The sequence below is a fragment of the Dromaius novaehollandiae genome, chromosome 5, assembly GCF_036370855.1.
Source record: "Dromaius novaehollandiae isolate bDroNov1 chromosome 5, bDroNov1.hap1, whole genome shotgun sequence".
Lineage (NCBI taxonomy): Eukaryota > Metazoa > Chordata > Aves > Casuariiformes > Dromaiidae > Dromaius > Dromaius novaehollandiae.
The window spans coordinates 62,625,078-62,650,924 of NC_088102.1; the positions used below are offsets into that span (position 1 = coordinate 62,625,078).

The window sequence follows — 25,847 nt, forward strand, 5'->3', positions numbered from 1 at the left end:
TCTTTACTCCCATCTTCTCTTTTATTGCTACTTTAGCAGGGAGGCGACTTCAGGATGGCTTCGCATAGTGGCAACCTAAACAAATTCATCGGTGATACGCACATTCCAAGCTCCCTCTTGAAAATATATGCCCATTTATGATTTTTACATTTCTTTGACAGTCTCAGCAAATTGAGTTAACTTTCAATATGTTCTGGACCCCTCCACATCTGTCCTCTGTGCTCAAAGCGGGGACCAGCTCGGTACGGAGGACCCAGACCACTCACAGCCTAAAAAAAGCCACAGGTTTAGCCGGCTCTTCCCCCCCGCCCCGGGTCGCCTGTGGGGGCGGCGCCACGGCGCATGCTCGCGCTGCCCGCGCGTGCTCAGAGCGCGCGGGGGGAGCAACGGTTGAATAACGGTTGAGTAACGGTTGACTAACGGTCGCGCTCTGCCGCGGCGCGCGCGCGGGGCGAGGGGGTGGCCGCGGCCGCCATGGCGTACTCGACCTTCAGGAAGGTGGCGATGGTGTCCTGCCTGGTGCTGTGCGTCTCCCTGCTGCTGCCGCGGACCTTCTTGTCTCGGGGTGGCGGGAGGCAGGAGCCCGGCGCTGCGCCGCTCGCAGCGCCCGCGCCGCCCGAGGGTAAGAGGCCGCGGCGGCCCCGCTGAGGCGAGGGCGGATCGCTTCTCGCCGCCAGTGCTCACCCCGGTGTGGGGGCCTGGTCTCCCCGAGGTCCGAGGCTTCTGGTCGGGGGACCGAGCTTCAGCCATGGACGGTGGCTCAGCCGTGAGCCCGGCGCTGGGCGGCGGCTCCGCGGGGCGCCGCGGCCCGTGGCCTCCCGGGTGCTGCTGCGCCGGCCGGCCTTTCTTTGGGTGGTCCTCGGTGGTGCGTTGCGTCTGGAAAGTGCTCTGCTGCCTGGTGTGAAAATGTAGCGTGGTTACTCCTTCCCATAAGTGTTAATCGTCTCATTTTCTCTTCTCACCTTAAAGACGTGTGGAGGTTCTGAGGTTGAGTTTATTGTTCTCATCTTTGCTGTGACTTACATTTTTCTTTTTCCCTCAAAAAGATGGTTTGAAATACTCCAGACTTCATTTGTTTTATGCAACTAGGATACCAAAGTTACTGAACAGATAGTCATCCCACATTCTCTTCACTGTGATATATCATTTTTTATTTTAAAGTTTTGCTTTGTTTTGTTTTTGTACATAATGCTTTTGATGCTTCATTTGAAATAAAAGTTCACTTCAATCATCTTCATTGTTTAGTTTCCTCCTCCAGTGTTTTAAATTTGGCTTTAATGCACCAGATTCTCACTATCCGTGTGTTATGTCATGATTCATAGACTCAGATCCTGTCATTACAACCCCTTGGATTGTATCCGTTTTGCCTGCCATCCCACTGTGTGTGTCCTGCTCTAAGTTTTAGAGGCATGAATCCTTACAAATGCATCCCTTTGGTTTTATGACTGTTGCCTTTCACCTTAGGTTTTTCACCCCAAAGCACTTTGCAAAGGTAGCTAGTCTCATAACTCCATTTCTAGGCAGAGAAAGAGTTTTGTCCAAGAGTATTCAGCAAGCCAGAGGTAAGGCTGATCAAAGTACAGGGAACTTCCAAGTTGTGTGTGGTATATGCTGACCCACATGGGCTCTTCTGTTTGATGATGATGACTTCTGTGTAATGCTGACAGCCTGGTATTTACGTGACTGTAAGCTTAAGTGACATTGATTTCCTTTGCCCAGGGTAGCTTTCCAGGCCCACTAAGGCTGATGTTACTGCTGAAACAACATTCTGTATCTTGAACACAAACATGGTACTTATTCTGCGGCTACTTATCCATAGTTACTGTGTGTGTTCTTGATCTTTAACAGCTTGAGTTTAGATTCATGAGCACTGTAGATCTACAGGTTTGTAGTTCCATTGCATATTTTCCTCACACTGAAAACCTAAATGGTAAGTGATTTTTTTGATAGCATGCTAAGGACAGTATTCTGTGTGAGCATAAGTACTGGACCCAGCAAAGAGCACGTGGCCTCAGGGAAGGCTGTTGATTTACATGCTTAAAGTTGGTACAGAAACATGTTTTCTGGAAGGTGGCACCTCTGTCTGTTAACTTCTGCTGAGGTGCAGCTCCTCATTTTGATCCTGGAGTGACACCAGATGGCGGAGTTGGACAAACCATTTTCCTACAGCAGTGCAGTCTTAGGTAGTTGTGAGTTATTGTTGTGGTGCTCTTTTGGCTGCAGGATGGACTGGATTCAATTGAATTGAAAAAGTGTCCACAAGGTATTTTTCAGTGAAATCTGTCTGATTTATGGTCTCTGTAAATGTTCTGGCACAGTGTAAAGGGAGGCACGTTCTTTAAACAGTGCAATCATAAAGCGACTAGTCACAGCCATAGTTAAATGCTTAATGTAGATAGTATAAATACTCTTTCCCTCATCCTGTGGGTAAAAGAGTAAAACACGAGTTAGTGCATTACTGGTTCAGAAAGAGTGTTCAGCATGCTCCACTGTTGTGCTCGAGGTACCTCTCCTTGGCTGAAGATGTAACACCTCACCTCAGATGATAAGTTTCATATTGGAATTTATTGTCCATATTTTCAATTTGATAGCAAGAATTTCACTACACCTGCTATATAGAGCAAACTTTTTCTCCTGATGTTATTTTTAGTAGAAGACTAAATCTTGATTGAACAGTTCTGATTCATATCTTTGTCATTAGTTGTCCTCTTGAGTGAACTGATACTGCGGTTACTGGATGGTAGTTTCAGGGACTTGAAGTAGTAGTGTCATTCTTGAAGTTAATAAAGTGCTTATCGTCTTGGGGACAGAATGCCTCTGAATAAAAGATTCTTGAAGTTTACTACCATGTATTAGAAGTGGATGCTATAAGAAGGCTTCTTCTCAACATGGGCTTTAAACATGGGAATGGCACTTCCTGTAATAAAGCTATTTTCAGAAGTCTCTTTTAAGAAAACAATAAACCCAGACAGTGCTATAGAAGTTAGTATCTTTCAGACAGAAGGAATGTTCTTTTTCCTTATAGTAGTTTAACATATACAAAAAACCCTTAACTGTGAATGCACTACACTTCTAGTTTGCTTTATGAGCAGGTGTTTGAATTTTCCAAAAGACTTCAAAAAAAAAAAAAAAAACTAGGAGAGGAAAAAAGCACTAATGACAATTTTCTAGAGTATTTTTAGTATAGTCCTCAAATGTATGCCATGCATTTTGGAAAATAGTGCTAAGCTGATAGTTTAACAAAAACTTTACAGCTCCGTGGCAATAAATTTACAGTCAGTTTGCATCTGTGAGAAGAATGAAGTGGCATCAGTTTTACAAGAAAAATAGATGATTCAGATAATTCTTTGGGCCAATTTGGGTTTGTGCAGTACATCAGCTGTATGCAGGTGCTCCTACTTGAAAATTAAGATGTTACTGTTTAGGGTAATTTTTGTGTTTTCCCTTTTTAACTGCCAGCTGCAATACTTAATTAAAAATGTTTAAGATTTTGATTGTGTCCATTAAAAACATGTGTCATGGTTTAAAGTTAGGATTTCCAAATGCGCATTCATTCTAACCTTCTTTGAGTAGGTTTCTAAAGTTGTATTTTTAAAACTTTAGGAACACAGCAAAAGCCATGTTTTAAATGTTAGTAAAAAACAGGAAATAAATGAATGCATATTGTTCGTCTGAGTTCATCTTGATGTTACACTGTTACAAAGTCAGTAGTGACAGGAAAATAAAAAGAATTAGAATAGAAAAATATAAACTACTCCACATGGGAAAAAATCTAAAACATGGATCTAATGATAAATAAGATCATATAAATTAATACTGAAACAGTGACTTCAGCGATGAACTAAACATGAATTTGTAGTGTAATAAAAAGGACAAATTATTTGGGGTTTTCTCTGGGCAGAGGTATTGGGAAATTAGAGGGTGTTAATGAAAAGCAGCAGAAGTGGCACAGGGGCTGGAAAGAGTACTTAGGTTACAGGCCAAGAAAAACATTTCTTCCTTGTGGATTATTCTGAACTATTATACTAAGCATGGAGGTTATACAAGAAAATATAGAAGGAATATACTTCTACTCCAGACAACAGGTTATTTTATCTCGCAGTCTGTGCATATTTTTGTATTCCTACATACAACTTTAGAACCCTTTGGCCAATTCATCTGGTTTGGCAGAGGGATAGAAAATAAATGTTTTATGAAAGCACGCTGCTGAGTAGGGGATAAAGGGCCTTACGAGTGCCCTGACTGAGATGAAGGCTTCAATATGAATGCCTGTTGTTATTAAGAGTCTACCCTAGAGGGAGATCTTGCATACCCTCCTTAGCAAAAGCTTTGCTTGGAGCATGGGTCTTCCTAAATAGCAAGCCCAACCGAGCAGGGGAGAAAAATCTGTACGAAACGCTGAATTCTGGTTCTCACAGAACCATATCTGATTTCCAGTTCCTGTGAGTGTCCAAAAAAGAGGTTTTCTTTTTTATTCACTATGACGAAAATTCTATGAAAAAGGTGTGAGTGGCACCTAGGCATTCCCAACCATGGGAGTCAAAGTACAGTTTGCAGATAGGTTTGAAGGCTGGAATTTGCATTGCTAATTCAGGAAAATAGTTTTGTATCCCACTCTCACACATTCTTTCAGGTGTTGCAGAATGTCTAGAAGTCCAGCTGCAGCTTTTCTGGGTTTGTTACTGTGTTTTTTTGTTTTTTTTTTTTGGGGGGGGGGTATTTCTGCATGCACAATAAAGAATTGTAAATGCCAGCTGAGACCTTAGTGTTTCCAAGCCAAAGTAGTGTAACCATGTTCTGGGGACTGAAAGAAAAAGACAGAGTGCCTCCTGCAAACTGGGGAAGAATTGTGATGAGATTTGTATGTCATGGTGCTGTCATTGTAAGGAGTGGTTTGGGTAACATTTCAGGAATGATGAGAGCAGTATTTCTTGCTTTGCTGTCAACCTGGGTAAGTCCCATGCACTTCTTAGACCTCTGTTTCCTGACAGTAATCCTTCTACACTTCTTGGAACCTGATGTTTGATGTTTCACATTAAAAACTGAAACAGTGAAGTCATATACTGTAAATCTCCACATGAATGGAGTGCAGACTTTGGATAGCAACTTACTACATGTACTTCATGTATGTACGTATTTCAGCATTTTACAGATGGTAAGATATTGCAGAACGATACACTATCCAAACTAAGAATTGCTGTATTATTGTACAATAATTGAAGTCTAAATACCTTTATCAACTGTCAAGCTGAGCTCAGTAGCATTTCCTAAAAAATCCTCGTTAGAACACACAGTGGGTGTTTAATAAAAAAGACACTTGTAATGATCTGAATATTATCAACTGGCTGATTATTGTATTCTTCAACATCTGGTTGACTTTAGAGATCGTATTTTTTTAATTTTTGCTTTATTCAGTTGAGTGTTAATATTGCTGAAAGATGAAAAACTCATGATACTGCCATTAAGTAGGATTTCCCCTGCGTTCAGAAACCTACAGTCTCTTAACCAACGGAGACGTTAGCTGGGGCATAATTTAATTTTTTTTGACTGAAAGCTATTCACTGAAGAGACAGGATTGGACAAGACGTGCTCTTCTTGCCTTGTAGCCGGTTTGAAAAGTTGCTGTGAAATGTTACTGACAAATCATTAAAACTGTTACTTAAGGTTAAAAGATTGTAAAAACAGGTAGGGTTTATTAGGTGGAGTTAGCACATGCACAGATCAGATCTGGCAGCATGCAGCCCTGTGAAGCTGTCGCAAACAAGTTGAGAAACTGCTTGAGAGGACAGGAGCACTGTGCTGCCTTTCAAACAGGGCTGAACAAAGGTTGCGTGAGGCCTTCGGTGAGGGGATAGTCTTCTCCTTCCCACAGAATTGAAAATGTATTTTTAAAGTACTTTCTATCAGTACTGCATTGTGCAGCAAACAAGAACCTAACATGCACTTCTGTGGTTACAGAGAAGTGTTACTTACAGGGTTTTATCGATGAATAGGTTCGTTTTTTTCCCTGAAAAAGTGGAATCTAGTTACATCACTTACAGGTGTGTTAGGATAATGGTTTGTAGCACAAGGCCAGAATAAAGTCACCGAAGAAAACTAAATAAATGCAAGGAAAAGAACCTGTGAGGTACAGGAATGTGGTCTAATCGGTGGGTCACCATTAAATTTGACAGAATATATTAGTAATCAGGAAAAAGAATGGTGAGTCAGCTCACCATTCTCAGGAAGACCTGCTCGGTGTGCAGCAGGTGTGTTAAAATCAAAATGCTAGCTTTGATTTAGAGCACTGGAGGTAACACCAAACATTTACAATCCAATTCTGCATGTCAGTGGGGCACACTTAACTGTACTTTGTGTTTTAATTGTGCCAAAATCAAGACTGTTCTGAAACAGTTAGCAAACATTAGCTGGTTAAATATCTTACACTTGAAGAACATTTAACAAGATTAGGACAGCACTGTTCAGGAAAAAACGTACAATAGCAAATGCCACAGAGAAGCAAGTTAGCCTTGAAATATGAGAAGCTCTAAGAAAATAAAAATTAAGAAAGGTATATCACTATGACAGAGATTTTTAAAAGTAGTTGTTTACTGTAGTTATATTATTTTAAAACTATTTTAAAATACCAAGAACTTTAAAATATAACAAGTGTATTTTAGGAATTTCCTCATGCATTACTTTTAGTGCTGAATATTCTCATAAAGCATTACAGAGTGAAAATAATGCTGTATTACATGCTGTTTCCTGTAAAGTTGCAATAAAAGTGTTCTTGTGCCTTTTGCTGTTAGATTAAGCCATTAGAGAAGATGGGATTGGAACAGTGTAGGGCTTTTAAAGACGCAACAGTTTGAAAATCTGTATACTTCTGACAGTTAAGGTGAAGTAGGTTGTTTAATTTAAAGTGGCATACAAAATTGCCTCTCTCTCTTAAGCATTTCCATTTATTTACAGGGTACGTGACAGCTTTTTGCATATGCTAACTTTGAAGTTGCCTGTGTAGTCAATTTCCTCTATAATTTGCATGAGTTTTTCACAAAGAAGGCTATGGGAAAATTTTTTTTTTTTAAATAAAGAAGTTATTATAAAATTTTAAAAATCAGCAGGGAAGATTTAGCACTAAGAGCCATTAAGCTCCCCTTCAAAATTATTTTGGTAACAAAATGACTAGAGTGTGTCCCTTTGGCCTGATTATTTTTATCCGAATGAAAGCTTTTAAAGCATAAATGTGGCCTCATGGAAAATTTAGAAAACTAATCCATTTAAAAACATTTTCACCATTGTCAGTTATTTTCTGTGTTCTTGTTCCCCTCCTTTTTTTTTTTAATAAAGGAATTTTTCATGAATATAAGATGTTTTACAGAGGTTTATCTTCTCCTGCTGTTTAATCTGCACCTGAAGTGATACTGTTTTCCTCATGGTATAATACTTGTTTCCACAGTAACCTACTGTTACAACACATTCCTGCTGTAGCAGTGGGACTTTCTAGTAAATAAGATACTATGACTTCCATCGTAGACTTTAATAATTCACTAGAACTAGACTGCATGATAACAGCTTCCTCAAGTTAATCCTGGGCTAGTTTGAGAGTGTTTTTGGTCAGTGGTAATATACTTGGACAGTTTCACTAAAGCCTACAGCATTCAAAAAATGTAAGTTGTCACTTAAAAGTACACGTTTTAATAACAACTTTTCAAAACTATTGATATCCCTTCATAATACTTATTTATTGTAATTACCTGTGCTTAGAATTTAGTTGTCTATGGCGATGTATCCTAGCAAGAGCAGATGTTAACTTAAACTAATTTTCTGTTGTCTTGCTTCTTCTAAAAATATTTATATCTGGGGACTTACAGAAGTAAAGCTCTTTATTTCAGTGCTATTTCAAACATGTTTTTTTATGGTTTCTTCATGCAGTGCTTGTAGCATGCCCCAGCATCAGTGTTGGGGCAGACTGGCCCAGAAAGAGCTTTCCCTCCCACTCTGCGTGCCAAGAAAGGGGGAATGTTGCAGCTGGGTTCAGTGACTGACCTTGGCAGTGGCGACCTTCTTCATGCAGCCCAGTCCGACAAAATAAATCTCTGGTTCTCCTAGACAGCTCTTCCTTCTGCCAAATTCTGCTGCTTAGTAATTAATTCAGTTCACTCCCCCGTTATGGTGGAAGCAACTGTAGGTGGCTAGTCCAAGCTGGGCAGGGAGATAGAAAACAGGGGGTCAAGTACATGGAGCAGTAAAATAGTGAATTTCATGGAAAAACTGCTGAATTAATAGCATCAAGAAAAATACTGGTGCCTTTAAGTTGAACAAAACAGTCCATACTTTACAGCACCATTTCTGGGTCTTTGCAGTCTTATGTTGGCATCTATGCATCCATTTATGCTCACTTCAGTGTTTTTTTTTTAAATTATCTCTGCATCTCTTAAGGCTAGAAATAGTTTTTCTCCCTAAAATACTGAAAACAGTATGGCCCAGGCTGTATGCAATCTGCTCTCTTACATTGCTTTATACAACAATTTTTTTAAGGAAAATAATTTGAGGTGTCACCACTTTTTTGTATCTTTTATTACATATTAGGTGAAATCAGGAATATGCTACCTCTTTCTTACAGTGCTAATCAAGAATCTGTGAGCATGTACTGAGCTAACATTGCAGTCACACATCAGTCCTCTAGATGGGTAGTAGCATATGCATTAGCATACTTCTGCATAATATTGAAAGATCAGGCTCACCATGGAAAACTGATATGTTGCAGTGTTTGTAGTGTTGTAGTAGAGAAAGGAGATCAGCTAGTGCCCTGGCTGCTAGTTTTAGGCTGCATAGAGAAGGCATTGAAAGTAATAGAAGAAACATAATTGCCATGTGTTTTTTTGCAGGGAAGCTTGGTCGGTTTCCACCAATGATGCATTATCAAGTGACGCCTGACAGCCGAGCTGCCCCTCATTTTCCAAGGTCCCACCTTGCCGAAGCAGTTGCCAAAGCCAAGGCAGGTGGAGGTGGAAGCAGTGGTGGAACTGGGAGAGGTCTTGTGGGGCAGATTATCCCTATTTATGGATTTGGCATCTTCTTATATATCCTATACATTTTATTTAAGGTAAGAACAACATAAATTGAAAAGATGGATAGATCAACTAAGCAGCCTGAAAATTTAAATACTAGCACCAGTTTTATATCTGGTTTCATTTCAGCCCGATTCAAAAAAATGCTTAAACTGGACCTTGGACTGGCAGTGAGAGATTGGTACATCTGATGCTTTTTGCCATTGCAAATACTGTAATTAAGAATGCAGCAAAGGGTTGCTGTAAACCTGTATTAGCCTTTGACCCTTTACAATTTTTTTAGGAAATTTTTTTTTCCTTGAAAAATGTGTATGGTGTGTGTCTATGTGGCTAAATGTGTGTATGTTCTATGTTAGATTAATTTCTAACATACATACTGCATTCCTTTTTATTATGTACTATTGCATGCTATATGTGCTGTATAGGTTATGTACTATATTATGCAGAAAGTGAATACAATTACTGAATGCCTTTTAGAACAAAAAGCACCATGTTCTTGGAGAACAGAAGTTTGTGAGGTTGTATTACCCACTACTCCAGCCGAGAAGCTGGCTGAAAGCTGGTTTAAAATGTCAAATGCCCCTCAGATGTTTCACACTTGCTTTGAACTTCTTACAGCTTTTTGTTACATGGACCTGACTTGTATGTAGGTGATTACAGCCTGAACAAGACAGAACAATCTTTGTACAGTTGCTCTTGCTCCGCTGACAGTCTCTCAAAATACCAGCTCATTTGGGAGGAGGGGGAAGGGGACTAGGCCTTGGGGAAATTGTTGTTTCCTTTGAGTGAGGGTTGAATCCAGACTGATCAATGCCTGAAAAGTTGAGTCTGCTCGGGCAAGTGAAAGAATCCCAGGGCAAGAAAGAAGTGAGTTGATTAAACATTGAGAAGAGGAAAGAAATGGAGAGCCTGCAGCTTCTGTATAGAGCCAGCCAGTATCTTTGCTGCAGGTACAGCATTTGCGCAAAATTGGTAAGGAATAAATGGCAGAAAACGTTGCAGGAGGGACAAGTGGGTCACGTATATTCCTTCAGAACCTATCACTTCATTTCAGAATAACTGCTCAATCCACCATTTTTTCCCTTTACGCAGAAGAATTATAAGATCAGGCCCTTTGGTGCAATAGATACACATTTAAAATGAAAGTGTTACATTTGATGAGTTATGCTTTCATTACGTTTAAAAATACCATTCATTCCAAGTTTCTTTTAGGAGTTTTCAGTTGGCAAGATTTCCTAGGCATCCTTCATGGTTGTCTCTTTTTGCTGCTGGGGATGCTTTTCTACGGTTAGTGTATAGCATAATTTTAGCTTTCTATCCTTTTCTTTGTTTTGTTGCCTTTGGGGCTTATATACTGCGATCGTTTTAACTCATGTGCATACCAGAGCATTTCTCTTTCACTTACCAGCTGTCTTCTAAGGGAAAAACTGCAGCTGGGGAGCGCAAATGTCCTCCTGCTGTACCTGGAAACATGAAGAGGAAAATCAGTAAGTATTATTTCTAAGTTGTATCTGTGTAGCTGTTTACTCAGTAGAGTCATAATCTGACCAGCGTCTTCAACTTCTGGACATACTATAAAACTGCTGTTCCGCCTAGTAAAGAGAAAGCCAGAAGTTTCTGTGTTAGGATGAGCACATGTTAAAGTGAATTTCTGCACCATTAATATCTAATCACTTTTGGCTGATGGGAATCTGTGATAGTAACGTGACCTGAAGCCCTCTTGGAGCCATGTTTTCAAGATACACACTGAATTAACTGCACTGATTTGCTGAAAAGCTAAAGTAAGTAATGATTAAAAATGGACGATGTCAGTCTGTACTAATTCTATAATCTGTAGTATTCTAGTAAGTGTATAAAGTTATTATTAAAAGCTAGCTTCATTTTTTGAATTTGTGAATTCATTGCCGTCCCCAGGCTTTTCACTGCTTTTTCGCTTCCTTTTTTCCCTTCCTCAAATTTTTGGTGACTACAATGTAAAGAAAGGAGTCAGTATTCTGAAATGTTTCTGTGATTTTCCCTAAACATCAGTGAGATAACAAATTCACCTATTTGTAGACGTTTGTTGGAGAAATTAATAAGTTTACTTTTAAAGGTTGGAGACCAGTTACCGTAACAGTATTTAAATGTGTTGTGTTTAGTGGCTAAATTCTAATAATAAATAAAAGTACATTGGGCTTTATAGAAAGTGCTAGCAGTAACATAATGCTGTTAACATAGCTGTAAAAATCTTGTCATTAATGCTTATATTAGAATACCTTGTAGATGCTGCATTCAGTGTTCTAAATTGTATTTTCAGTGCACTTACTTACACTGTATTGTGCCTAGCAAATTGGTGCAATTTATTAAGTGCTAATTGTAATTTATTTTCTAATGCTTCATTAGAGAAACTAACTTTGCAGTCAGTTCAATATTTGCTACCCTTATAGCCCAAAGAACTAGTGATGAAAGTGACTCTGCCTTTTTCTAGAGCTTTTCATTTGTATTCCTGAAGCACTCATTGCAAACTGTAGCAGAGCAGGGGACAAGTCACTGGACTGGGAACCTGAACGCGCAGGCTCTTACTAGATCGCTGCCCCACTTAGTGACTGGGAGGAAGTAACTCCCTTTCTCTTTGCCACAGTATCCCTGTTTCACTGTGTCTTGGTGCTGCAGAAATCAGTGCTCGTAGCATCTGCATATAGAACTGACCCAGCTTGGTTTCATTTTGTTCTGCTGTCAGTAACTGACGTTTGAGCATGAGTCTGAGCATGAGCTACACAAGCCAAACGGGGAGCACAAGTATTTTTGTTGAAGTCTGCACTGGTCCATCTTTCCTGTTAGCCACTTTGGCTAATTAAAGCCAGTTTGGGTGTGCCTGCACGTATGTACGCATGTCTACTCTTATAAGATGGACACACTTAGAAAGAGCAGGAACAGCTGAAAATGTCTGCAGTGCTTTGCTCCCCAGATGTAGTGTGGCTGGCTCTCGTGCATCCAGGTGAGCCTGACAGACTCTGTTAGCCCTCGCCACTTGCCTTGGCATACCTGTGCAGGGTGGTACTTTCTGTATTGCCATACTGCCATTGCCCGTAGTACCTGGAAAAGTAGCTAGAGCTCTTTAAGCTTCATGTTTTGGTTTCCTCGCAGCCAGTTTGGTTTGGTACAGCATATGCTGCCTGTGACAATAGGACAGGGATACATTTTCAAAGCTCCTGTTGATGGATTTTGTTTGTTTTACAGCTGACTATGAGCTTACTCAACTCCAAGAAAAACTGAGAGAGACTGAAGAAGCTATGGAAAAATTAATCAACAGAGTAGGGCCTAATTCTGACAGGTATGTTTCAAATTACAGCATTTTAAGGAGGGTTTCTTCTCTGATTAGAAATATAACTTTTTTACAGGGAAAAGAAGTACTTTTGTGCAAAAATAGCAAAAATTACACTGGCTATATGAAAATACTAATTTTATTTCTACTTTGAAGTGTAGAAACTTGGTTTTACACGTCACATCTTTTTATTCTGTATTTTTTTCTTTCTGAGGTCTATTTTTAAAATAAATCATTCATTGCATCTTCATTTTCCTTAAACAGTAGAGCAGCTATTCCTGCCCCCCTATCTTATATACTGTGTTGTTTAGAAGATAATGACAGGTGTATCTAAACTGAAAATAAAACATCTGTATTTAAAGTATATAAAACAGCCTATCTTATATGGCCAAAGTAATTTTATGAATGAGTCCCAAGAGAACCACTTGTTCTATGTTATTTTCCAGTGCTGTGGATTTTTTTAAAATAGAAATGCTGTTATATTCTGTATAAATGCATGTTAGAATTGCCATAAAATATTTCTTTAAGGGCAGAATTATATAATAATCTGATTCTGTAACTTAATTCCAACCTTGCAGCCAGTAAATCCACATATTTTCTACTAAATATGAAAGAAAAAAGTTACAAAATCAGAATTTAAAAATTTAGTTTATTAATGCTTGCTATAAATCTTAGAGTATTTTACTTTATAAAGAAACATTGATAATATAACAAGTTGTATTATTAGTAAGAAGTGTAACAGCACATCAATAAGAAAATTCATAACTGCAATGTTTGAAAATGTAAATACCACAAGTATCAAGATGAAATTTAAAAGCAAAAAAGATAGCTGTTCAAACTGTAAAGCATGTTAACTTTTTCTAGATCAATCAATTCCTCTGTTTTCAGCTCTTCTGTAGGAACAATTCTCTGCTGAGCATAAACTCGCATGCTATGTTCATTTACACTTTAAACCCTGTTCTCTTTGAACATGTTATTTTGTCCCCCCTGCACCAATGGCCACTATTGTGTTTGTATTAGTCATAGCAAGCTGAGGTACCAGACTTGTCTGACTTACAGGAACGTATCCCTAAGCTGCCCCATTTCTGTTAGTGAAACTAGGATACTACTTTGACTATTCTTACTTATCTGTATTTGGAGAGCTAGCACAATGCTCTGTGCTTTTCTTTTAAGCTGCCAGAAATGGGCTTATGTGCTGCCCAGATACTGTGATTGCCATCAGTATAGGATATTTTTTACTGGGAAAATGGGTTTAGGTCTGATCCAATATTTGCTTCATTCGGTGCAGTTGGCTCAGAATTTTTATTTAGTAGAACTTCCCTTCTTTGTTCGACCAAACTATTTACATAGGTGGCTCTAAAGAGCTCAGGGGAGATCAAAATCTGAATCTAATACCACATATTGTATGTAGTTTCTCTTTAAAAGAGGGGAAAAAAACAACCTCAAGATGGACCAAATACCTGGTTTCTGAATACAACCAAACTTTGAATCTTTCCGAGTCTGAACTGAGAAGCTAATTAAGTTCAGTGATACTGGATGAATGCCTTAAAATAAAATGTATAATTAAAAAGTATAATTAGAGCACAAAATTCAGTGCTAGATTTAAATTAAAAGGGAAGAAGAAGAGCATGAAAATTACTTGTGCTCCATTTATTAATGTGCAGTTAAACAAAAGTCTTTACAATAGAAAGGTCGAAGAAAGAAACAACCGGTATCAATTTTGCATTAATATTTAAAGGCCCCAGGCGAGGTCATAGCACATTATGCTAGATATGGCAAAAGAGACTTTCTGCCAGGCAAGTATTAGTCACAAAAACAAAGATGTATTTTTCGTTGTCACAAAAAGTGGTTTGTGAGTGGGTTGTGTGTATAACACACAATGTTTGTAGTAGTGCTGAGGTCTGAGCTCCTGACGTAGTGTTCTCTCACTATACTGCAAGAGTTCTTCTTGTGACAGAAAAGGTCCAGGCTATATGCTGGGTTCTCTTTTCTGTTGAATTCTTCTTTGAATGCAAAGATACTCTTAATTCTGTGTATTTTTGTCAAAAAGTGTTTCTGTTGAACTTCTAGTGAGTTTAGGATGATAGTTGATTCTGAGGTAATGCCATACCATAGAAAGAAATCCTGTTTGAAGGAATAACTTGTGTTGCAGTCTGTAATTTTATCCTGCTTTCTTCTGTAGCAAGTGTCTCTATTGTTTTCTTGCTGTGGTTTGCCCTGCTCATCTTTTTTTTCCTTCAATGTCATTTCAATGAAGTGATGCTAGTGGAAGACCTCTCAATACTATTATCTGCTTAGTCAGATGGGACAGTATTATCCAGACCTGTGTTGCACAGAAGAGAGGCAGGCAGGAACTTGGATCTGCTGTTTGTACCAGGCTTGGAGACCTTCCAAACCAACATACCGGTTGCAATTGCTAAAGTCTTAAATAGAGAAATGCCCCTTGCAGATATGGAAAACTTTCAAAAAAGCACAAATGCAAAGATTTTTACTTAGAACTAGCATGTATTAGCAAGGACTAGAAGCATGGTAAAGAGAGAATGAGGAAGAAAGAAACCTAGCAGGTACTCAGTAATGTAACCGTACCTAAATTAGGAGACGGAAAAAGATAATTGTTCCCTAATGCACACACTTAAATGTATAGTACATAGTACCTAAGGATATAGTAATTCATAGCTTTGAGAAAATGTAGCATTCTTCCTACCTCTTTTTTCAACAAATTATGAATTTAAATTATGAACTTTTATAATCTATTATCATCGCATTCTATCGGCATGGGGACTTCAGTATCTCCACTTTCTAAACATAGACCTTCCTAGTGCAGTATCTGTCAGCAGAGATGAGGATACCTGCTAGGATTTTGATGGTTCAGAAGTAGAGACTGCATTGATGGTTGTGTAGGGCGCTCTGCACTAAAAGCATGCATATTACTTTTCCAGGCTTTTAGCAGAATGTTTGAATGTTGGGGCAGTGATAAAGCCAGTACAAAAGCTTTCCCTACCCATATCACCTGTATTCTTTCCATCACTCTCCTTAAAGCTTGGTCTATTTTGAAACCACTTTAAACTGAGTACTTGTAACAAGAATAACTTGTTACAAGAATACTTGTAACTATTTCTGTTTCTGTTGGAAAATACTCTCTTGCAAAAATCTCAAGTTACAGTAATTATGTAAGAGCTAGAAATAATGCAGCTCGATTGCCTGTTTTCCTGCTTACCAGGCTGGCGTTTTGAAAAAACGTAGTTTTTTACCATAAACTGAGCAAATGTAACATGGAATTTATCAAGTGAGGGATATACAGTACTCTGCGGTGCAATTTTTGGCCTATAGCTTCGGTTTACTGGTGATTTTTTTTTAATGTCATGAAGCAAAAAAGTGCTAGTTGACATGTCTGAGACACTGTGTTAGATTATGGATTTTCATTGCAATCATGACAGCCCTTTAGCAAATGTTATGATTTCAATGTAAGAATCAGAAAAATTTATTATATCTGTTAGTGAATACTTTGGGACCCTACAAAGCAACGTATGCATCATCAACACTATGAAAAGTAATAGCTCTTTTGGAGCTACAAACATACATGACAAAAATGACCTTTTCTTATACTGTAGACCTTTTGCATCCATTGTCCCTTTACAGCGTTCAGAAGTGCATTATACTCGGTAAATCTCCCATACGAAGCCAACCAGACAGGTGTCTTGCACATCACCAGTCCTAGAGTACGTCTTACTGAAGGCCTTAAATGAAGTAGTAATATTGCGTGGGTTTTGGTTTCTCCCGCTGTGTGGGGAATTTCCTCTTTTAGGCAAGACATCTGGGGTCAGCACAGAATTCTGAAATACTCGCAGAGACCTTGTGTTCCAGCAAGAAAGTAGTGCTTTCTATTGAGAGTACCTAGCGTATTAGGAATTATCTTTTGTGAAATGTCACAGTTACGCAGCCTGTATTATTGATTCTATTACCTGAGCTAGCATATATCCATGCTGTGCTAAACAGACAGGCCTTCAGTGCCTGTCTTTCTTTATGCAGGTGATATATATTCAAATTATATACATTTTTGTCTATAAAAGGATTAGTTTGGCAGTTCTATTTCAGCTATTGTCAAAGGCAGATAGCTGATGGAACCATTTCTCTTGCATGCTGATTAATTTGCATCTCAAATTCTACATCTACATAAGCCAGACTTTTTATAACAGACCATCTCAAACCTTCACTTGTTCTGTGGAACAAACTGTTGTAGTAACTTGATGGGTCTCAGGGCAGACTCCGGAAAGATTTGGGACTACATCAGCTTTCCAAACTGTTCTCCCTTAGGAGAAGCACAAAGACGTGTCGAGAACAAGAATTCTGGATTTTAGTCTTGTGACCTCAGTCAGGCAGTTTAAATCTGGATAACTACTAGTGAAACCAGTGGGCCTGCTCATGATCTAAATTTAATTACAGACAACTGTGTGTACTGTAGCTGTGAGCAAAATCTAGCCCATGCTCTGCACTTTGATCACTACTGCACAAACCAGCAGTGTGATTCTAATCTCATATTGCCTTTATAGTAATATGATGCTGCTGCCTTTCGCAGAGTAACAACTATCATGTCATAATCATTTCCTTATCTATAAAGCATAAAGTACCTGTAGCATTCTCTTATCTGTAGCATAAAGTACCTGTTACCTTGCTACTTTGTTCATGACAGTTAATAAGAGGAAAAACTGAAGATGGAAGCTACAAATCACATGGGGCTGCAAATTTTCAAGATTATGAGAATTTAGGCACCTGAAACAGTGTTTAGATAGATATTCATCACTTAAATCCAAAATTATCAACCAATTTCCTGCCCCTGTCCTCCCTAAGATTCACAGAGCAGCTGTCTAATCCTGGAGATCATCCGTCTATCTGATGGTCTAGAGAGCATCAGCTACAATCTGTCTGACCTCACACATCACCTACAATTTGGCATTCTGTGGACACCAAAACCCACCCTGTCTGAATAACTACAGGTTGCAGATCCTGCCTGAAACACAGAGGGATTCAAAAATAGCCAGAGTAATGCCTCAGTCCCCAGAGAGATTTGAACTGGTACCAAGAATAACAGAAACAACATGAAACAAGCACAACAATCAGAACCATTTTCACGCGTACTTCGGTACAGCCAGTGATCTTTTTTATTTTGACCTCCTCACCCGCCAAGTACTTTCTTCTTTGCCCATAAGATTTTAGGAAGCTTTATTTCATAGAAAATATTATTTATTGACAACATAATATTAGCTGTTGGAAACATTTTGTTGTAACAGCAAGCAATTGTCTTAACTGAGCAACAAAATTATAGTTTTAGGCTGATAAAAAATATCAGTCCTCTCCTACCAAGGGAACCTAAAGGCCAAATTAGTTAAACATAACATTCCCTTATCATTTTAAACATTTCTTTCTGCTTCCTCAGCTCCCCCAACCAGGCAGCATTGTTGAATTTGTTGCTTGATATACTAACATGATGGTTCTGTCCAGCTGACTTACGTACTTTCAGTGAGGCCTTGCAAATCTATTGTCTTTAAGATCAAAACTAGGGAGTCATTAGATTATGGGAGACCAATGTCTCCGTGAGACATTTTGATCAGGCCCCACATGTTGTTTTAAATGTAGCATAGATTCTGAATTTTATTTTCTTATAATGCCTCAAACAAGGCGTGGTCCTCTTATTCTCACTAAACTTTGTTTTATAGGCCAGAAATTTCTGTTGTATCTTTTGTACCAGTCAGGCAATTCCATAACTCTTGCATGTGTATCACTTTTATCTTGCTCTCATGCTGGTTGTACCTGCCTTCCTTGACCTGTTCAAGATTGCAGGCTTTCTGGATAAAAGCCATACTTTATTCTGAGTTAAAGTGCAGACCACATGAAAATGTTGAATAGTGATCATACTGCAGACTGGTTTCTTCAGAATGTTTTAGAGACTGAGCTCAAACTCTGAGTTAACGCTATCAGTAGCTTGTAGTAACAGTGGGCTGAATTCTGATGTCTAGTATTTTCTAGCAGAACACAAAATGTTACAACAGACCAGGAGAAAAGGTTACTTCAGCAGCTCCGAGAGATTACTAGGGTTATGAAAGAAGGAAAATTCATAGATGGCATCTCTCCTGAGAAGGAAGCTGAAGAAGCTCCCTACATGGAGGACTGGGAAGGTAAGCAAGACCTTTCTTACCATTATCCTGAAGATAAAATTGAGCAAGGACTACTTTAGCCCCACACCCTGTCAGATTCTGTTGTTACTTTGTGCTTTGTTTTAAAAAGGGAGCGTTCAGAACTTTGCAAGAGCAGTGTTGTTTTCACAACCATAACAGAAAATGGATTTTGAGGCATCCACCATTTCTTACTGTTTAAATATCACCGCCAGAAGTGGCATATGAATGTCCATACATGCTCCATCTGCTGCTAGGCCTTGGCTGTTGTAGGTTTATGTCCTTCCATTTCTTTGCTTTGCCAGATTTCATCCAAAATCATAAAAACCTTGGAAATGAGAATCAATATGTTTTTTGTAACTTATAGATTTTTACTTTTGATTCATAGTTCTTTGCTCCAGTATTGTAAAAATCAGCTCTGGGAAGTCTGTGTTTTAAAAAACTTCTCCATTATAACATCCTTTCTATTCCTCATTGTTTACTTCTTACATAACTGTTTTCAAGACATCCCAATTGAGCTGTTTTAGTTTTTAGAATTCTAAAGGCATCTTTACAGACTTAATTCCTTGCTGCTTAAAAACCTTTCAACAGTGATTCAAAATATAAAGCATAACCAGCACCCTCAAGCTCTGTAAAATGAAATGCACAGCCACTGGCTCATATCTGGTTTTCCAGCTCTGTAAATGATGCTGTTTATAGCTAGAATCTTCAAAACATTGATCAGTCATTCTGTAGATAGGAACAAAAAAATGCATCTATTTAAAGATCTAAGCCTTGGTTTTAACATAGCTTTTACCTGTTAGCTCCCACAGCTTTCCGTGAAGCTCAGGCATTAACTCCTGAAAGTCTGGGTTGAAATCTGGACTCCCTGAAAGTCAGTGGAATTTTGCCATCATCTTCCAAGAACTCATGTTTTGCACGTTCTTGGCATAGTGTTAAACTAGTTATACTGTCAGTACTAAGAAACAGTTTTTAAAAAATTTGTGCACTTATCACTTCAGTTACTGCTACTTTTAAATTTTGTTAATGTTTCAAGCTGCATGTCACTTTATTCCTAAGGTTACCCAGAAGAGACCTATCCTGTCTATGATAATTGCTTCAAACGTAAACAGGATACAATCCTTGTAGATTATCCTGACCCAAACCAGCCCTCTGCAGAAGAGCTGGCAGAAAGAATGGAGGGCATGGAAGATGAGGATTATCTGTGCAAAGAAACCCTGCTGTCTAATCTCACCATGGAGAGTGACAGCCATGATGTAATGCAGAAGACGAATGAGGTAACTGCCATCAGTGACCAGGGCAGGGACCTTCATGGCAGTCCCGACTTTGAGAAGTGCTGTTACTGTTGCGAGGAGGACAACGATCCTGCTGTCATAGCTGAGAATGCTGGATTCCACTCTGAGAGCTGCAGTGAAGCAGAAGAGCCAGCCAGAGAGGACCCGTACGTGGATTCTGACAGTGAAAGTTCGGCACCGAAGGAGCAGAAAGCCCGTGATTCAGATGAAACAGGCACACTGAGGAAGCGCAACACAAAAGGACTTGAATAATAGGGACAACATATGAACATGCGGTAATGACATGCTCATAAACTGTCATTTCATGTGGGTATTTGTTCTGATGTTCCTGTTTGCTTTCATCTCCTCGTACTAATTTAATTTCATTCCCACAGTAATGATCGCATCATCTCCTATCTGAAGTGGAAGCCAGTACCCTCTATCACGCAGTCTTGTCATGGTTCATACTGACTTGCCAGTAGCAACTTTGTCTTGCTTTTCAGAGGCTGGTATGTTGGAGCAGATTACGCTGCGCAGCTATTCGTGATTCTTTCCTTCCTAATTTCTGAACAATCAGTTCTTATTTTTGCCATTGTCATCCAAGAGTTAACTAAATGTCTCTTCTGACAACTGTCTATCTGCGTCTTCCCTTATGAAAATGAATCAATATGTATTTATGAGACTATCAGGAAGATGGAAGAGGAAATATACTTGCTTTCTCTTACCTGGATGTTAACTGATTGGCAGAACAGACCACAGTCACACGAGTGACTCTCCTACTCAATCATGTTATTGCTTCTGTAAACCCAAGAAACTGTTGTCACTGCAACCCACATGCTACTGCAGCCCACAGGACACTTCCCAGCACATTGTGTGCTACAGGACTAGAGCTCTAATCTATTTTGTGCCCCAGGAAGAGCATGAGAGAGAATGAAGCATTACCAGTTGTGCTTTGTCTTTGCCGTAGCCATTAGACTGCTTGGTGAAACGCTGCGGTAAGTGCAGGAATCAGACCATAGCTTGTGTTGCGGAAGAATACTGAAAATACCCCTGGGGAGCTACCCTGGGACTTGGAGAGTACTGGAAGTGTATTGAACAGCTTGTTTAAATATGATGTTTAACAAAATACATGTGTAGCCACAGTGTAGCAGCTTTATTCTGAGATCACTGGGGCATAGCTTGGGTGTGTTTGAAAAGACAGAGCGTCTTGGCCTACGCACTCACATCAGGCTTGTTAAGATCAATGGATGTCTGCCTTTGTGTTATTTATAGAGAATTCCTACTACAAAAACTAGGTCATACTAAAGGATTAGGGAAAATAGCAGAGAAAACATACTGAATACTTACTCTGTTCTATTAGGAGCATATTTATTTTTAAATCATTTGATAAACCACCTTTTGCTTTTATTTCTGTTTCAAAATATCCTGGACTCTTTCAACATTCTCTTTCACTTTTCACCGTGGCAGCAGTTTGACCTCTTTCTGAACAGAGAGCTCATGTTTTCTTCGCTGGGAATCTCTACAGCTGTAAATACCAGACTATAGTTCCTCTGCCTTAGTCAGTGTCCTTGAACTGGAGCACTAACATCACCTGACATCAGTCACTGAAATGAAAGTGGTTTCATGCTCCTTTGCCTGCTAATACTGTCATATACCAGCAAATGAAGACTTTTATCACAAGCTTGTCTAGCCACATCCTTGCAGTGGCAAACACTGTCCTTATTCAGAAAACTACATTATATTTTATATTACTACCAAACAGAGCTGTTAAAGGACTGCCTTCATTCCACTGCAAATAGCATTGTTTTCTCCCCCTCTGAACAACAGGCTCACTGTTTAAACACTCCTAAAAGCTGTATGCGAGGAAAGACTGCGTGAGGAGAAAGGTGGGACAAGGTGCGTTCCTGGTTCTTTTGCAGTAGCAGAAGATCAATACTGTTGCATGGCCTGCCATGCATACAGCCTTTATTTGGTATTGCCATATGTTTTATGATATGCATACGCCAAAACTTCTGCGGATGCGGCAGTAGTCCAACCCCTTGCCATGAGAAACAAAGATGCCATCTCAGTTCTACTGCAGCTTGGGGAAAAAAGGACTTACAGAATTTGTCATGTCTGCAGATATGTGATTATGTACTTCAAATTCCCAGTGCTTATAAAGGTATGTGAAATTAAAGTAGTTCACTGTTTTTATTTGAATTTGTGTTTGAGGTTTGCAGTATGTTTTAAAACACATAAGGTATGTTATGCATAAGGTAATGGTAAGGTAGCATTTCTAAATAGATATTTTCATATATTGATAAGTTAAAATGTAGTAAATTGCTTTGAGTAACAAAGTTCATACTCCAAAGTGCACTAATCATAAAACTACTGCACTGTGCATCCAAATTTTCATGCTGCTAAGGACTGCTCAATTAAGGATGATATCCAGCAAGTCACTGTTTGTGTGTATTGTACTACGCTTCATATAGAAACATGGGGTACAAGTAAACATTTCTGTTGGCCTTTTTGGTGGCCACTGTTTCTGTACTGGCTAAGCTAGTAGGTGTACCAGGCCTTGACACAGCACTGAATATGAAGACACAAGAAATTTCTCATACCTATTTAACTTCTGAGTGCTGCATCAGTTATGAACCAAACCCAACAGCTAGGAGCATAACATGAAAAACTACTTGAACACAAAAAAGGGAGCTACATCCCTGATACAATAAACTAATCAGCAGTTTATTTTGACATGAAGTTCTCTGAAAGGAAGAACCGATGACTGTGAACTCCGTTCCACAGAAGGACTTTGGAATAACAAAGCACAGTATTTTAGGTGCCCGTTGACCTAGCAGAAATCATAGTTTCCATGCTGGGCAAAGCCAACAGTGGCCACAGTGCGGTAGCGTGAGGCATTTTTAAATCTTCACGCTGTGATTCGGAGCAAGGGCCTAACCTCACTTTTCCCCCTAGGGTGGGCTAACTAGCAGGCTATATAGGCTGTTCTCCATCAGTATGTCCTCTGGAGCTGTTCCACTTTGCATTTGTAGTTAACTACGCCTTTTATCTGTGAGAGAAATACCAAGAAATAGATTCATGTGTGGCATGCTATGGTTCCAAATTAATAACAAAGGTTTAATTCCTAAGTACAGCCTGTTTTTTGACCTTGTTTTCTTCCAATCTCCCAGTCCTTACTGAAAGATCTTTTTTCACAGAGGAGTGGAAATCCAGAATTTCTCTTCACGCCACTTAGCATAGGTAAATATAGAATTCACCTCTCTCCTGGGAATTGGTTTGACCGACTAACATGATCACCACAGAGGCAGCCCATAGCTGCAGATGACACAGTCACCAAGCACACACTGCACTGGAGTGCAAGAAGGGAAGTATCTCCATCATCAGTACCAATATAAAAGGCCCAGTGAGCCCATACTAAAACAGAAACAATCATTAGTACTTCTTTTAATACCTGCAACACAACTAAAGGCTTGATTTTCTTTTTTTTTCTTTACAGCAGCAGGAAGAGACAAATGATGCTAATGCAGGTTGACTGGTGCCAAAGACTAAAACAGCTCTAAACAGCTCAGTCACTTGGGCATCCCCATCCAAGGTACCAGTAAGTGCTGTCAGAATGGAGGCATTTATACCTCACATAGCAATTTACCAGCACCCTTCAAACTGACTAATTCTCTTCCTGCTTTTATATGCTACTCTTATTTTTCTTTGGTTCATTCTTTCCCCCTCTCAAACAGAAATGTGTATTTATATAAACATTTTAAAACAGGCTGCTCTCACAGGTGTGTCCAGCATTCTTAATGATTAATCATTCATTCTTAGGAGACAGAATACGTGTTTTGAAGAAGAGCTTATCTGGATCAAATCAGCAGTCCACAAAGAACTTACCAGCTTCTTGTCTGGGTAAATCAAAACCATAGGGCAGAAAATCAGCAAACCGGGTACCCAGAAAAAAATTGTAGACGCTCAAGTGGACTCCCAGTAAATTCACAGTCAGGCTTATTAAAAGCACATGCTCCTTTACTTACAGTATTGCCCAGCTAGCAAATTAAATGGCTTTACTTTTTGTTAAAGCTAAAATAAATAGTACATGTTGTTTAAATTAAATAGTTTAATAAAAATTATATAAATGTATATATAAAAATAAGCACTTGCAGTTTTATTTATATATTTATAAATGTATACAATGTTTTATATATTTATAAATACATAAAATGTATGATTATACATTTATATTAATATATTTATAAAAATTATACTATATTTATATCTGTATATAAAAATGCAAGTGGCTCATTATTTCTGGATATTTGTACATAGGTACAGATAATTATAGGCATAGCTTGGGATCAGAAAATAAAGTATGGGTTATCAGCTCAGTGCTGGGCACAAAAATGCTATAAACAGAATTACTCAGTAATGTTTGGATAACAGGTAAACACATAGGAAGTTTTTGATCTGACTCACTGAATTTCCCATTAGTGTTCATTTGTTGGATTCTTTCCTTTTTGAGCTAACTGTAAGGCAGTAAGAAAAATCTTGAGGTCACAGAACAATCTAGTGTAATAAACTTCTATTTAAGTGATTTTTTTACTCAGACACCATTATCAAAGTACTGTTTCTATCCTCATGTATCACAAACACCAGACAAGATAACCCAGTTTAGAGTTATAAAGCGGTCTATCTCTGGATGCTCTTTTAGCAATTGCATATTTCAAAGCAAACAAATACAACATCAGACCTAGTATTCCTTGTACAAATACAGCTGGAAAGGTTGGTCTAGATAGCTGATTTTTCTTAACTTGTGAACTTCACCAGTTTTAGGGAGAGGCAGAGATTCCTGGAGAGCAAGTTTAGATACCTGACAATATGCTTGTTTTTCTCATCTTTGCAGGATGCCTTAGATACATTCCAGAGACCCCTCTTGCCCTCTGTTGAAAACCACTGATGTGATCAGCCACCCATCAAAATGCAGGACTACCCACACCTCTTGTTCCTGACAGAGACTTACCTGAAGAAATGGGGAGTCTCCTGTCATTGAAAGGTTCCGAGATGAGATGGTCCATGCCAAGGTTCACTAGCCTCGCAATTAGGAAATTCCATGATGTCTAACCTGATTCCTCCTTGCTGCAGGTTGAATTATTTCTGTCACAGATTTGGAGGACAGATGATTCCCTTCTGCTTTCCAGTAGCTTTTTACATATTTGAAGGGGTTTTTTTTTTGTATTTATGCAGTTGATTATTCCTGCCTAAGTATATTCTTTACTCTTGTCCTACTGAACTATTACCCTCTTAGGTTTTTTTCAGCCCATTGTGCAGTCTTGTTTTGATATAAGTGAGTAGGCCAAAAATTCAGTCCTTAACAGTAGCTAGAATTGGAAAGAGCATTTGCAGAAATTGCAGCACTGAGGTAGCAAGCACTGCAACTGATAGTCCAACAATAGAGATCTAAGATAGCAAATACCTGGGCCTCTACTTGCCCTATGTTTTTTAGGAATCTCATTGTCCTCTTCATGAAAACAAGCAAGAGGAATATTTCTACACTATGCATTAATGTCAAATCTTAGAGCTCAAGAAAAAATGAACTGAAAATGTTTAGAGATCTGGTAAAGTCAGGGTGCTTTGGTCTGGACTGATACTACCAGTTATGTTTTAGTTTTGGAATTCATATCAGCATTGAATAGTTTAAACAGTATTGGAAATGCCTTATGATAACAACCCTCAAATTCCATATAGATAATTTATTAACATATTTTCAACCTTGGGTGGGGAAAGACATTTCAAACAGATTAAGTTTAATATGTTTGCACAGATGTTTTCTATTGACAAACACTGGAACCTCTATGCCATACACAATGTAAATTATGTGAAAATACAAAATTAATGGTCGCACATACTGATAAATAAATACATTTGCTCCAGAATACTAAAGAGTTTCTTTAAAAAATTTACTTCATAAAAGCACATTCTTGCAGGTTTATCTAAAACTCCATATAGTTCTGAACAAAAATGAGATGCGTGACTACTCAAAACAGGACAAGACAGTCTT

The 25,847-nt window shown here is 38.8% G+C and overlaps 1 protein-coding gene across 3 annotated transcripts; it reads left to right on the forward strand.

The window, feature by feature from the left end:
- Positions 1-350: 350 nt before the first annotated feature.
- RIC3 (RIC3 acetylcholine receptor chaperone) lies at positions 351-25,847 on the forward strand. Of its 3 annotated transcripts, XR_010389502.1 has the most exons (8): positions 351-622; positions 8,871-9,088; positions 10,462-10,540; positions 12,273-12,366; positions 18,382-18,530; positions 19,587-21,962; positions 23,298-23,393; positions 24,693-25,847. XR_010389502.1 is itself a non-coding variant. In XM_026104397.2 (6 exons), the coding sequence occupies exons 1-6, from the start codon at positions 475-477 to the stop codon at positions 20,072-20,074; spliced, it is 1,173 nt and encodes a 390-aa protein (XP_025960182.1). In that variant the 5' UTR covers positions 351-474; the 3' UTR covers positions 20,075-21,977. The 3 variants fall into 3 exon arrangements, 1 of the variants encoding a protein (XP_025960182.1); XR_010389501.1 differs by having other exon boundaries at positions 19,587-23,393; XM_026104397.2 differs by lacking the exons at positions 23,298-23,393; positions 24,693-25,847 and having other exon boundaries at positions 18,385-18,530; positions 19,587-21,977.

Coding starts and splice junctions, on each gene's coding strand:
- RIC3 (XM_026104397.2), top strand. CDS start 475: ATGGCGTACTCGACCTTCAGGAAGGTGGCGATGGTGTCCTGCCTGGTG. Junction 9,089..10,461: donor TCCTATACATTTTATTTAAG/GTAAGAACAACA, acceptor TTCACTTACCAG/CTGTCTTCTAAGGGAAAAAC. Junction 12,367..18,384: donor GTAGGGCCTAATTCTGACAG/GTATGTTTCAAA, acceptor ATTTTCTAGCAG/AACACAAAATGTTACAACAG.